The 15,495-nt window shown below is 41.2% G+C and overlaps 1 protein-coding gene across 3 annotated transcripts in view; it reads left to right on the top strand.

Annotated features, from left to right (window-relative positions):
• The window catches only part of ST7 (suppression of tumorigenicity 7), a 268,989-nt gene that overhangs the window by 157,085 nt on the left and 96,409 nt on the right, over positions 1–15,495 (top strand). For all 3 annotated transcript variants that reach the window (XM_082255306.1, XM_082255305.1, XM_082255307.1), the window contains exons 7-8: positions 1,165–1,319; positions 5,059–5,156. In XM_082255306.1, coding sequence (XP_082111432.1) covers positions 1,165–1,319; positions 5,059–5,156 — 253 coding nt within the window. The remainder of the gene's footprint in view (positions 1–1,164; positions 1,320–5,058; positions 5,157–15,495) is intronic.

Below are 15,495 nucleotides of genomic sequence, written 5' to 3'. Positions count from 1 at the left end.
AAGCGGTCATATAGCCTAGAGAATACAGTCCCGTCAACTGAGAGCGTTTATTGCACAGGTATCTTAAGCGTTGAAAAGGATTTCAGCCGTAGAAGATATACTCAGCGGAGCAGAGTGTAGCTGTGCTTATGAGGGAAGGAAAGCTGGGTAAAAACGTATCAAAATTTGGTCAGTTCAGCAGGAACTGGCCAAATTTCGGGACGTGTGTATGTGTAGCCTTGTCTGTTGAACAGAAGCCTATTATTAGACTGACTTCTATCGAACAGTCCTGCTGGAAAACCAGCATTCAATCAGCTGCCACAGCGATTAGTATAGTCTGACAAAGGGGAGAATACCTGCTCTCAGAATACAGTAGTGCAGAGGGGGAGATGCCTGCATCCTTATCACTTGTGAATGTAGGGATCTGTGAGGTTTTTTTTTTTTTCGTTCTGTTAGTTTGGAGGGTAAGAGAGAGTAGGTTTTAGTAAAGGTACAGTATGTCCTTTATAAGCATGGAGCCAATGTGGCAATGAAATGTGAACAGGCTCAATCTTTGATGGATGCGGATTTCCACCATTATCATGGCAAAGAAGTACAGGGTCATTGTCTGTTTCTGCTAGTACCACCATTGTTTGTTGCATACAATTTTAAACTTGAGTAAAAAAAAAACCATTGCATTCTATTTAAAAAATTCTGTTTTGGTTAGTGTTTCCCCGTAGGGTGACTTCAAAGTTCATGTCCTTTCCTTTCCTCAATTTTATTGTAAAGGTTGGCACAAGCTGTTTCTGGAGAAAGCACAGCTAAAGTATTTAATGCAGCAGAAAAAACAAAATTTTTCGCCCCGCCTAAGGATGTAGATTTGCCAAGCAAGCTTGATAAAAAATAATAGCACCCTTTAATGCTGCTGTAATTATTTGTAACTGTTCTGCGGGATGCATAATATGTGTAAATGTCTAAAACAGTTTCTTTGGCTGCTTTAGGAGTCAAAAACAGGAACCCATTTTTTTCCATAAAATTAGAAGCAAAGGTTTACGCTAGGCCAGGCATTCGTGGAAATCAGTATAATGTTTGCAATAAACAATTTTCTGTATACTTATTAAATGAAGAGAAAACTCCAAAATTATCATATTCACTATCCTGAAGTAGGTGTTTTTTTTTTCCCCTTGTCTTTTACTTTCTTTGCAGATGTGCTACTGCATTTATTCTTCTTGCTGAGGAAGAGGCGACTACTATTGTGGAGGCAGAGAAGTTGTTTAAGCAAGCACTTAAGGCTGGAGAAGGCTGCTACAGGAGAAGTCAACAGTTACAGCATCATGGTGCTCAATATGAAGCCCAGCACAGTAAGAACCATTTTTTTTTTTTTTTTACAGGCTACTGCTGAAGCAGGATTAACTGTCCCATCCAAGTTAAAGTCAGCATTTAAAGTGAAAATCCTGTTTTTAAGTGTTTTTTTTGTTTGTTTTTTTTTTTTTTTTAAAGGTACTATGTATATTGCAAGGATTATATTCATCTCTCTTGTAGACCACTACCTGCACTTATGTTTTAGAGATAAGGCGAGGACTAGTTGATGAGTGTAGTCAACCTCTAATAGGTTTCCCTCACTTATGCCCTATAGGACTAGCATGGACATGTGGAAAATATACACACTAGTGCAGAAGTGAGTCTCAGTTGCCTTAGACTGGTTGAAAACGTTATCTTTTTTTTTTTTTTTTTTTTTTTTTTATCCAGGTATCTGGAACTCTCAGCTATGTAATTTCACTTACCTAACCAAAAGAAGACGCTTATATCTGAATATGAAATACCGTTACAATAATATTGAAGCAAGCCCTTTAAAATAAAGAATCGCATAAAATTGGATTTTAACTCCATTCACAATATTGGCTAAAAATATTTATTAACTGAAATACATTTTAGTTTTTCATTTGCTAGTGTAGCACTAAAAAACAATTGTTAGGATAACTACTCAGTTGTTGGGTTGTATGGTACAGTATGTAATATGGGAACGTCGTGATAGTTTAAACTTTGTAAATACCATTATATTTGCCCAAAATGCATGCTGTGTATTTGTGGTTTAGGTAGGTCACATGAATTAAAGTGATACTAAAGCCTCTGCAGAAGAGCCTATGATAACACTTTCCAACCTGTATATTTTCTAAAATTCTAAACAGTTTTTTTAACATGACAGTGTCTGATATATTCAGGTAGATGGGTGCAGCAATAAACCTAACATATAATCCAAATATAATATTATAAAATAAGACATTCATACCAAAGTGAATCTAAAATGTGCAAACACTTGAGCGATCTTAACAGTCCTTTTAAGGTGGCCAAAGATGACAAAACTAAAAACTACCTTAAAAAAGGGGTCCTCCAAGAGTGTGGTGTGAACCAGAGAAATCCTCCACCAACATTTATCACACACAGCCTCTTACTAAATAGTTTTGACCACCAAATGAACAGCAGTCAAACGCCGCCATCTAATGCCTAGCGGCAATGGCTGGACTTCCAGGGAATCCACTGATTAAAACCATTCATATTAACCTCTAAGAGACCAGGATTGCTTCACCCGAATTGTCCTCCTCCACAAAATAAAGATCAGAGAAAGAGCAAAGCCATCTCGTATGGCACTTTTCCACTGCAAGTACCGGCTCGGCTCCACTCGGCACTGCTTGGCCCAGCTCAGCTCAGTTTGCTTTTCCACTGCGTGGTATGAGTCAGCATGTTTCAGCACTGTATAGGCTCTACTCAGCTCGGTTTGCTTTTCCACTAAAGTAGTAAGTGGGTAGGATTGCAACGATTCTCTGACTAATCAGTGGCTAGTAGTGACAAACAATCAAGGCTGCATGCAAAGGATTGTGGGATATGGTATAGGTACGGCCCGCTTGGAACCCCAACCGAGGTGGTACTGTTTAAGCTAGCCTTACCATGTAGTGGAAAAGCGTCGCTGTACCAAACCGTACCGAACTGTTCTAACACATACCATGCAGTGGAAAAGCACCAAACCGAGCCGTACCATGCAGTGGAAAAGCACCTATAGTGTTGTAAGAATAAAATCTGACTTTTTAATGAGAAGTAATGCACTCACATTTAAACAGCAAAAAACCTGCATGTCATGTAAAATTAATGTTTCAAACCAACAAGTACGTTCTGGTGTGTGATGACGTTTAAAACATCCTAAGCACGGGTATTATTTGGTATTTTTTAGTGTCGTCATCAAGTTGCCCCCACCTGCATCTTCTATTAGTGTGCTCTGCTGACAATTGAACCAGGCAGTTACAACAATAGTATTAGTTTTTAAAGTATAACTTTGTTTATGTCCACCACAATAAATCCCTCTCCCTTGCCTCAGAAACACCATCTACAACCCTGTGGTTTATATTCATAATGAAGCTGTGCAAACAAGGCATATACCAGTGGACTGCATTTGTAGCCTGTGGTGGTCTGCCTGAAAACTTGTACATAATAGGGCACAAGCAGCAGGGGGTGTGAACTGGCTGCACAGTTATGATTATGAATATGAAGAATAGATCTGGGATCTAATTTGGGGTTGTTTCCTTCCTAGGGTAAGGTAGGGGTTTTTGATGGAGAAGGGGAGCATGTAAAAGAAAAAAGAAATTTGCATGCAAAATGTACCTATACCCATCTGTCCCTCTTGTTGTACATGTGCCAATATTGTAACCTGTTTTTGCCACCCAGTAAAAAATACTGAACAAAAAAAAAAGCGAACGATTTAAGTTGGAAACTAAGATGGTTATACAAAGGAGTGTGATTAAAAATATGCTGATCTATTCTAATCCTTTGTTTATCAAATGTGGAAATATACTAGGTCACAAGGTGGGCATAACAGTGAACGAACAGTTGAGTGCCTCCTGAATATTTTACTTTTCAACTACATTGGATAACTGAGGTTTGATTTCATTTCTGCATACACCCACTGCTTTTAGGGAAACATTTCTGCTGCTAGATATTTCACATACAAATGGAAATCTGTCCCTTCTCTGCAAAAGCTCAGTGATAAGTTTAAAGCTGTATTTAAACCTAAAAAAAAAAATGTAATATATTGCAGCTTACTAATCCTTAGATGTGGTGGCTGCATTCATTTTATTTTTTAATCTTTTCCCCTTGGTTTTCACCTGGTGATCCAGCCTGTAACGCACCTTCTGTATTACCTGCTGTACCCCAATCTGTCTATCTCCTACTCTGTCCATTTTCAAATGATCCATGAAAACCCTTCTCTTCAGAGAGGCCTTTCCTGCCCCTGCCTAACAACTGAATTTCTTTTTTTTTCTCCCCCAGTTATTCAGTTGAATCCCTTGACCCCCCTGCGAGAGGCAGCCCCATTGAAAGCAATGGGAGCTTGCTGGCTTCTGTAGGAAATCTCGGCCGCTAACACAGCCACACCCTGCATCGCTGTGTATAACATTTTATGTCCAAACTCCTTTTAAGCGCTGAAGACACCGGTGCAGTCAGTGTTCAAAGTCCCTGCTGGACCAGCCAAATTTTGATCCATCTATAGCCAGCTTTACTGGTCACATCACCAGATGAAAATAAAGTAAAGAAAACTAAAGAAAACAAATGCAGTCACTACATCTAAGAACTGAGAAGCTGTATTATAATAAATATTTGCTTTTGGGTTTTATACTGCTTTAAGGTGCCAGGTCTGCCTAGCTGACCTCCACTAAAATCCACTAGGTGGAGCTGACATTCATTGCAAAGCTAAATCTGGATCATAGGGTGCAGTACACCTCTAAAAGGGTAAATACTTGCCAGAGTGAAGATTGCAGGATGCGCCAAATCTTAAGATTTTCAGGAAATTGAGCTCATTAAGGTACAGAAACCCTATTTTATTTTATTTTGCTTTTTTACGTGAGCCTTGACTTTGGGGGACTACTTGATACTTTTCTCAAAAAGTTTTGGGGGCCTCCTTTACCGCAGGGATTGCAGTGGGTACCGCTGCATGCAAACCTTTCATATATTTATATATATATTCATAGCATGTATATTCATAGTACAAATTATATTACTTTTTTTCCAAAATATTACTATGTATGTGGGGCTTCTAACCATGCTGTCTTTCAGGGCGGGACACAAATGTACTTGTGTACATTAAAAGAAGATTAGCAATGTGTGCAAGAAAGTTGGGCAGAACAAGGGAAGCAGTAAAGATGATGAGAGATGTAAGTGATTTTCTTTGCAAATGCTACTTTTTGACATACATTTGAAATCTATGTGGCAGCTATTTTATATCACAAACCATTTTCTGTGATTAGCGATTAACTTTGAGTTCATGGGTTACTCTCTTTGCAAATGACTGATCCATGCATGCTTCTGTATGTAAAAAAAAAAAAAAAGGGGGGGGGGCAGGGGATGATGGGTTATGTCCTTGACCAAATATGGTCAGTAACGTCACCCAGGATCCCTGGCCCATTTATTTACAAACAAGCTGGTAGGGATCTGTTCATTCGCAATAGCTACCTTGACTGATTGACATTCCAGTTTGTTGACAAACACAAGTCTTCAGAGATCTGTCATTTACTGCTGCTAAATGACAGATCCCTGGCTACTGTTTGTAAGAAAAAGTTGCTTTTAGAGGAGTACATTGTACTTCTCTGCAACTTTATGTGCAGGTTTAAGGCATCCACAAAGCATGTTAAAGCCAAACTCTAGGAATTATTTATGGGTTAAAACCTATTGCGGGCCAGTGTGGCTAAAACATATGCATATGCCACATCACTATGACTGCTGGGGACTCCATAATATACTGTAGCAGCATTCTCTACTTACAGTAAGTTACTGTGTTTCCCTGAAAATAAGACCTACATTGAAAATAAGACCTACTCTTATTTTCGGGGGGGGGGGGGGGGGTGCAATATAAGCCCTACCCCGAAAATAAGCCCTAGTTTAAAGTGTTTGTAAAATCCTAGAATCCACTCTATTACTGCCTTATATAGTGTCCAATGTGTGTGTTTCTGTATTATAATTGTGTCAAATACTTTTGGTACAGCGCCACTCAGCTGATCTCCTGCTACTCTCCTTCTCTTCTCCCAGCTGTCAGCGGGGGATCTCAGCCCCTCCCCTCTGCAATACTCAGAGTGGGTCACTGAGGGGGCCGAGCGGCACTGTAACAAAGGTATTTAACACAATTCTAATACGGGAACACACACATTGGACATTATATAATACTAACAGAAGAGAGCTCCAGGGGGTCATGGAAGGGCCGAGCGGTGCTGTAATGAAGGTATTTGGCACAATTATAATACAGGAACACACACATTGGAAATAATAATAGAGTGGATTCTAGGATTTTACAGTTTTACTTGGTTCACACAGGGGATTCCTGACTGACAGGTAGGGAGAAGGGGAGAGAAGACAGCACATTACACAATAAGACCTACCCCGAAAATAAGCTCTACTGTGTCTTTTGATGCCAAAATTGATATAAGACCCAGTCTTAATTTTGGGGAAACACGGTATGTTGCCTTTATCGCTGTCAGGACTGACTTACTGTTGCTGCTTGTTGTGGCTCTTTAAGCTGCATTAGAAGGCCCTCTCCCCACTGATGAGTATTTGAATAATTTTTTTTTTTTTTTTTGCATTGGTACATGATTCCCTGCTCATGCTTTATTTGTCAAAAGCTTTCAAATTAGCCTTAACTAGTTCAGCACTTTTGGTGTGATATGCATGTCCAATTAATGAAGGATTAAGCACAAGTTTGTGCCCATTTTCCTTAACTGGCTCTCAGCTGTCAAGTGAAGGTGATCTGACATCTGTATGGCCAATGATCACTTTCACAGTGTAGGTGATGTGGTTCCTGGTCTCTCCCACTCTTACTTTGGAGTCTTGGACCACATTGGAGGGCTTCAAAGTGGCGAACAGGAGGAGACAGAGGAACATCCTTTCCATGATCTCGCCTGAAATGAAACTGATGATCATTTTGATACTTCAGGTTTCAGAGGTGTTGTTCTCTGGCTGATACAGCCAGATAAAATTTTAAGCAAGCATATCGCTGGTTGGTTAGATGCTTTGGAGGTCAACGGAGACATTGCGGTCTCTTAGACCCCCAGTATCTCTATAGAGTACCTGTCACCTGCCCAATGCTATCACATGGGGATTTGTTAACCCCTTGTAATAGCAATAAACTTAAATTAGGAAAATAAATGAAAATTTAAAGAAATAACATTATATTAACATGTTTAAAATTTAAACATAATCCCCGCTGCCTTGCACGTACCCACAAATGCAAACTTGCACACTGGGTGTGCACATATGTATGTAAACTGTGATTGCACTACTCATGCGGTATCGCCACGAATGTTGGAATGCAAGCAATAGTTCTAGCACCAGAACTTCCAGTTTGCTCTAAACTGATGAGCTATAAAGGCTTTTAAAGAATCACCTATAGAGATTTTTAGGTATCCTAATTTTTCGCAATATCATAGTCGCATGCAATTTGCAAAAACTTAACGTGTATGGCATCTATTTACTCAATGCAACCTCCTCTTTTATATTTTACCCTTTATTTTACACATAGTATTGTGTGTGTTTGCACTAAAATTGGTTTTACTATATTATTTCCTGGAAATAATAACTTAATAAACAGTTGCTTAAAGATCACGTGACTTAAAAAATTGCAACAACTATCACTTTATTCTGCAGGTACTCGGCTTTCAGAAAATATGTGGGGTTCAAGCCAAACAATGCAAATTTTTACACGTGTGCAAAAGAATGAAAAAACTGCTCTTGTTCCAGTTAACAAGAGAACAGAAAAAAATTAAGATTCAACTCCCATAGACTTTAATGCAGTTGGGTGCTTTGTTTAGGGTTAAGCAGATTTTTTCTTGGGTTTGCCAAATCTCTATCGAACCAAACTGTGCCTGGTTCACTGATCCCCATCTTTCAAGGGCTGCATTCTTATAGTTTAAGATCAAGGGATATCATGTGTAATTATTATTCATGAGCAGAGATGGTCGAACGCTTCAGCTCCAAACAGCACCCGTTCAGGTGAATTTTCCCAGGCGATCAGTGGGATATTTGCCCACTGAGCACCCCACGCTGCACTGCGTGCTGCACAGTTCATTCTAGGGCCCTGATTGGCTGAAGCAAGGCTTTACCCAATCAGGGCACAGTCAGGTGCAAGGCTTTACCAATCGGAGCACAGGAATAGCTGGTTGTTAACCACTTTACCACTGGAGGATTTTGCTGTCTTACGTCTGGGACACTTTTACCGATTCGGCGCTGTGCGACTTTAACTGACAATTGCGCGGTCGTGCGACGCTGTACCCAAACAAAATGTATGTCCTTTTTTTCCCACAAACAGAGCTTTCTTTTGGTGGTATTTGATCACCTGTGCGATTTTTACTTTTTGCGCTATAAACAAAAAAAGAGCGTTTATTTTGAAAAAATAACAATATTTTTAACATTATTTTTTATATGAAATTCTCCCCCCCCCCCCCCCCAATGTAAAAATCTATTTTTTTTTTAATTTTTGGCCAATTTTTTTCTGCTACCTATGTTTGGTAAAAAAAAATCACAATAAGCGTATTTTGATTGGTTTGCGCAAAAGTTATTGCGTTTACTAACAAAGGGAAAGATTTCTGTCATTTTTGGTGGGTTTTTTTAACGCGTAATGGCGACGATCTGCGATTTTTTTTTTTTTCGGGACTGCGACATTGCGGCGGACAGATCGGACCCTTGACTCACATTTTTGACACTTTTGGGGGTACCAATGACATTACTGCAGTAATCAGTGCTATATATATGCACTGTTACTGTAAAAATGACACTGGCAGGGAAGGGGTTAATTTTATTGGAAAGGGAGGGGTTAATGTATGCCTGGTGCTTACCAACGTGTGGGGGGGGGGGAGGTGACTGAGTGACATAAGGACAGATCGCATGTTCAGCTATGCTGAACACTGCAATCTGTCACTCCTTGTCACTGAGGAGATCCGCCCACTCTGTTTACACAAGCGGGCGGATCTCCAAACTCGATTCCCCGACGATCAGGGAAGAGCAGCGGCGATCACCGCCACTCCTCCCCTGGCCCGACTCCCGCTGTGACTGAAAACAGCGGGAGCGAGCCCGAGAGAGGGGAATGTCTGGTGACGTAGACCTACGTCGCCAGACGATAACGAGCCACTGTGCCGCAGTAGCAGCACAGTGAGCAGTGGGGAAGTGGTTAAGAAGCAGGCAGCTCCCGCGTCCTTAACAACAGATGAGTCATCAGCTGTCAGCGTTCTTCCCCCACCCCAAAGTACCTTGTTCCCATGTTGATATGGACAAGGATCTCTTCCCCACAACCCTGGGCTGTGGTTGTGGGGGTCTGCAGGCGTGGGGCTTATCTGAATTTGGAAGCCCCCTTTAATGAGGGTGCCCCCAGATACCACCCCCCCCCCCCATGTGAATCAGTATACAGGTGTGAGTGGGGACCAGAGAAAGATCAGCAAACCAGAGAATCAGTAGAGCTGGGGATTACTAATAAGTGGGGGATCAGCATAGCTGCGGATTAATATTCAGGAGGACATCGGCAAAAGCTGGGGGTACTACTGCGCAGGGTATCCACTGAATGGAAGTTATACTAACCTGGGGTTCTACTGAGTCCCTTGTAAAACAAGTGGAAAACCAACACACAAAGGGCATTTGCCAAGCTTCATTAACACTTCAAAAATGCATTAAAATGCATGTTAAAGTGGTAGGCACTTTATTGTTACTATTCGACACAAGTGTAAACTAGTCAGTATATGCAGTACTTACCTATGTTCAGGCTACTTTTGGTTCGGTCACGTGATCTCCCCCGTGTCAGCCAGCGGTAGCTGTAGGGAAGAAGAGCGAGTGCTATGGCAATGGCTAGTAAAACCTGGAGTGGGAATGTCACCCATAGGCTTCAATGGCCCATCCATTTTAAGGCTTTAATGTCTGCACTCCTTCCTCTACCCTGAAGTCGTATTGGCTGACACAGGGGAGCTGGATCACGTGACCAGACTGGAGAGGGCAAAAATATCAGTTTGGGAAGTCTTCACGTACTGGGGAACAAGATAGATGATGCATTCTTATTATATTGCTCTTCCTTTCCGTATCAAATATCTGAAAGGTACAGTATTTCAACCCTTCAACCCCTTAGGCTACGTTCACATGTAGGCGTTTTGGGGGCGTTTTTCTGCTCTAGGATCAGCTCTCAAAACGCCCAACAAGACAAATCCTATTCATTTAAATGTCCCCAGTTCACATCTGAGCATTTTGACGCAGTGAGCAAAACGCCCAACGCTCAAAAAAGTACATGAGCTTCTTTTTGGGCAGATTACAGGCGGTTTCCATTGGTCTCTAGTCAATCTAAAAACGCCTGCACAAAAAACGCCTGTAAAACGCCCATAAAAACGCCTGTAATAGCAACGCCAAGATGTGAACGTAGCCTTAATCATGTTGCAGCCTAATCAAATTGAACTTTAACATTTTTTTTAAATCGAATAGTACTTTTATTTCTGGCATTTCATATATATATATATATATATATATATCTAGATCTCTATTTATATCTCCCAGAATCCTCTGCGGCAGAATCTGCCTTCTGGGGTAGATACAGGCCTAAGTGTGTCTCTAATTGGGTTTCCTCCGCTGCCCAACGGAAACCCTTCCATGGAGCCAGTGGGGAGACTCCCCTCTCAGCAGACACACCTGGGAGACATGACAGCCAGCTGAAATCATGGCCCTGCTGTTAGGCAGCCAAGGCCCACTATATTTTACCTAGCACCTACCTGTAGGGTGCTACATCCACCCCACACCAAACGGAGTCAGGTCCCTCTGACTCTGAGGCAACAGCCTCCTATCGAAAATACTGCCAGAAACGCAGGAGTATCCCACAAACCTGGAAAGGGGGAGAAAGGGAAAAACGAATGTACAAATAAATTACTGTGGAAAAATATAGCTTTACACTCTGCTGTACAAATTTACAAACATTTTAAGGTGCATGAAAAACGAATGCACCCCCCCCCCCCCCCAACCAAACTCGTTTGGTGAGGACTAAGAAGAAAAATACAATGCAAAACCCCTAACTAACTATCTCGAAGATGATCCCACCTTTAGAGAGAAATGGAAGCAAAAGTTTGTCAACTGCATAGACATAGGAGAATGCAAGCCTAACTATCTTGACAGTTGAGTGGAAAGACCCTCCTTTTAACTCTAAGGGCGACCTTTCCATTCCCTTCCCTGACTACCTCTGCTGACCAGTATCTTGACTCGCTGGGGGTTCACTCCTTTTCCGATGAGTCTGTACCCTGTCACTGGCTAACTATTCAGAGCTCTACAACAATTATTTTTAAATATTAAATACCTCAAACGTGTGTAATCTGCAGTTTACACTGCCCAGAGACCAGGGAGTGTTTCAATCTTCGTTGGAATCTGGTTCATGCTTTAGGAGGTACCGCACGGCCATCCAGATCCCCAGCCTGCTCTATGGTATACTGTAGGGTGTTTTCAGGTACTTTCACTGGTGTGCAAAGAACTGCTGAGCGCAGTCTAGACTACAGATGAGCTACATTTAGGGTAATCTGATTTTATTTTAAAAATTGCTGCAGAATGAAGTTTACATAGGCCTTTCTTTTTTATCTAGTGCAAAAACAGGGAGACACGCTAACAAAGGTAATGTGATTAATGCCCCTTTCACACTATCCGATTCTGTTTTTCTCAGCGGGGGTTCGAGCCGCCGATCCCCTGCTGAGCAGGAGGATGACAGCTGTTCTCCGCGCTGTGTGCGGAGACACAGCTGTCAGTTCCCCATGCATCTCTATGGGGGAAATCGGATGGGAGTGGACCGTCCCATTTGACGGATCAGATCGGATTTCAGCGGACATGTCTCCGCTGACATCTGATCCCCCATAGAGATGCATGGGGGGACCGTTCAGATCCGCCAAAAAAAAACGGACAGGCGGATCTGAACGGTCCACCTGTGTGAAAGGGGCCTAAAAGTAGCACATGTGAGGGGGGTATGCCTGATTTTCTATATTTTCTCAGAGCTCCTTTCACATATTCTCCTACCAACCTATTCTGCTGTTTATAATCCTGTAAATCTACTCCCTGACAAACTTGGCAGGTTTGTGCAGGACCCAATCCAAGAAGGTGCAATAAAGAAAGAAGTGCGTTTTTCACCGAACGCAGCCTCTCAGTAGCCATCTAAGAGCCCACACCACAAGATTTCACCCAGTGTCCCTGACAATCATACACAAGCTGCAAGGGAGCATTTTCTGATATAGATCATGACTGCTATCCACTATTCTCAGACAAGACTTGATTCCTTTTATGTGAAATCCCTGGTGTTCCTGCCAGTCCATATGCTTTCCTATTAAAAACTGACCACCCTAAGCAGGAGAGCACATTGTGGCCAGTTCTCTAGCTGTGCTGGGAACTCAGTGTGCACTCCTTCAATGATCAGACTTGTCCTGACATGCCCCCGCTGCACAGCCATTCACTGGGAAGCTCAGTGTGCAGTTGCTTCTCCTTCCCCCAGCTCTTATGCAACTGAGATTAGAAGGAATGTGATCATTTATAAAAAAGAGAAAAAAAAGGTATTTATAAATGTCATTTCTTTATCTATAAAAAAATGTTTTGCCTTTCATTTTTATTTTAAACTAAATTGGTTGTTTTACAAGATGATCATTTACAATCACTTTAAGATGTAGAAAAACAGATGGCACAGCAAAGAAACTAAAAACTGCATAAGTGACCTTGAGCACACTATGCACCCCATGCACACAAAACTACTCAATGTGTATAGAGAGCTGGCAGACCAGGAGGAGAAAATTTAAGGACATAAAGGATAGGATGAGACACAACAATATTTGATTGCTGGGCTTCTCATTGGGTTGGGAAGGTAACATGACTGAGACATCTATTTGGAAGGGAGGATTACTACTAATACTGGGGAGCAGTATATCCTGGGCCTTATTACTGTAGCGATAGCCTAGCATTACCCTACATTACTGCCACCCCTCTGGGCGTCACTGTGACTGCTGATTACGAAAATATTGCATTTTAAACACCAAGATGCCATCTTTAAGGTAGCCCACACAATCCGATCTCAAGTTCAACGGCAGCAGTGTTTCTTTATACCCTGAATTATTTTAATTGAAAGCAGCCTTCTGCTTTATGTAGAAGCGATATTGTGGGTATCGCATATCATCCAACAAGATGTATCCCGCTAATTGTTCATGGCTGACGGAGGTAAAAGTCACTTGTTTTTTATCCTGATGAAGCGAACTTGTGGTTTGAACCCAGGAGAAATAGTCTCCTTAATTATTCTTGGTGCCACTGTGTTATTTCCTTATTGAGCTATTACTTTATACATTGTACAGATGCCACTCAGACCCTGTTTAAAACTAGCCTTGTCCCTTTAAGGCAGGATTACCTGCATCATGATCTTGGAAAATAAATGCCATGTATTATAATACCTGGTTGATCCTGTCTGTTCCTGTGTTCTCCTTTGTAATCTGACCACGCTTATCGTGGCTGTTGATCATCATAGCGTGGTCAGTTTATGTGCCTCTGTCATCCTGTATGTCTACAGCACCTCTCTATCTCCCTCCTCCTGCCCTAGAGCTGCACGATTCTGGATAAAAAAATTATAAAATGAGAATCATGATTTTTTTTGCTTAGAATAAAGATCAAGATTCTCTCACGATTCTCAGCGTAACATAATTTTTTACATTATACAAAATAATTGGGCTAACTTTACCGTTGAGTTTCTTTTAAATTCACATTTTTTTTCCCCAAAAAAATGTGTTTAAAAGACCGCTGCGCAAATACAGTGTGACATAATAGATTGCAACGATCGCCATTTTATTCTCTAGGGTCTCTACTAAAAAATATATATACTGTGTATGTATGCTAAAAAATATATATATACTGTGTATGTATGTATGTATGTATATATATATATATATATATATATATATATATATATATATATATATATATATATATAATGTTTGGGGGTTCTAAGTAATTTTCTAGCAAAATATACAGATTTTTAGCCACTTTACCACCGGAGGATTTTCCTGCTTTACATCCAGGCCACTTTTTGCGATTCGGCACTGTGCAACTTTAACTGACAATTGCGCGGTCGTGCAACGCCGTACCCCAACTAAATTTACGTCCTTTTTTCCCACAAACAAGCTTTCTTTTGGTGGTATTTGATCATCTCTGCGATTTTTTTTTTTTTTTTTTTTTTTTTGCGATATTGATAAAAAAAAGCGACAATTTTGAAAAAATAACAATATTTTTCTACTTTGACAGTTAAAAAATATCCAATATATTCAATTTTTGTCATATATTTAGGCCAAAATGTATTTAGCTACATGTCTTTGACAAAAAAATTCTCAATGAGCGTATTTTAACCACTTTAAGACCGGAAGATTTTACCCCATTCCTGACCAGGCCATATTTTGCGATTCGGCACTGCGTTATTTAATGGACAATTGCACGGTCATGCGATGCTGTACCTAAATTAAATTGATGTCCTTTTTTTCCCACAAACAGAGCTTTGGTTTGGTGGTATTTGATCACCTGTGCGATTTTTACTTTTTGCGCTATAAACAAAAAAAGAGCGACAATTTTGAAAAATAATATTTTTCACATTTTTTTATATGAAATTCCCCCCCCCCCCCCCCAAAAAAAATAAAAATAAATTTTTTTTTAACATTTTAGGCCAATTTGTTTTCTACTACATATTTTTGGTAAAAAAATCGCAAAAAGCGTATTTTAAATGGTTTACGCAAAAGTTATCGCAGCTAACTACAGAAAATTTAGGTCATTTTTATTGTGTTTTTTTTTTTTTAAAACTAGTAATGGCAGCGATCTGCGATTTTTTTTTTTTTTGCGGGACTGCGACATTGCGGCGGACAGATCGGACCCTTGACTGACATTTTTGACACTTTTGGGGGTACCAGTGACATTACTACAGTAATCAGTGCTATAAATATGCACTGTTACTGTAAAAATGACACTGGCAGGGAAGGGGTTAACTTTTATTGGTGATCAAGGGGTTAATGTATGCCTGGTGCTTACTGACGTGTGTGGGGGGAGGGGACTGTGTGACACAGGCACAGATCGCAGGTTCAGCTATGCTGAATCCTGCAATCTGTCCCTGCCTGTCACTTAGGAGATCCGGCCGCTTTGTTTAGACAAGCGGGCGGATCTCCACACTCGATCCCCGACGATCAGGGAAGAGCGGCGGTAATCACCGCCGCTCCTCCCCTGGCCTGACTCCTGCTGTGACTGAATACAGTGGGAGCGAGCCTCCGGCGGCACACGCGCGCCGCCGAGAGAGGGGAATGTCTGGTGACGTAGGTCTACGTCGCCAGACGATAACGAGCCACTGTGCCACAGTAGAGGCACAGTGAGCAGTGCTAAAGTGGTTAATTTGTAAGCAACAAGTGTCAGAAAAAGGCTTCATCTTTGAGGCCCCGTTCACACTGGGGCGACGCTACTTGCCGGGGCGACCTCATAGGCCGCGGCGCGCTGCTCGCACCG

This window comes from Pelophylax lessonae (genome assembly GCF_965119305.1).
Source record: "Pelophylax lessonae genome assembly, chromosome: 4".
Classification (NCBI taxonomy): Eukaryota; Metazoa; Chordata; class Amphibia; order Anura; family Ranidae; genus Pelophylax; species Pelophylax lessonae.
Note: the sequence above shows the minus strand (reverse complement) of the source record. Positions and strands in the feature narration are given on the sequence as shown.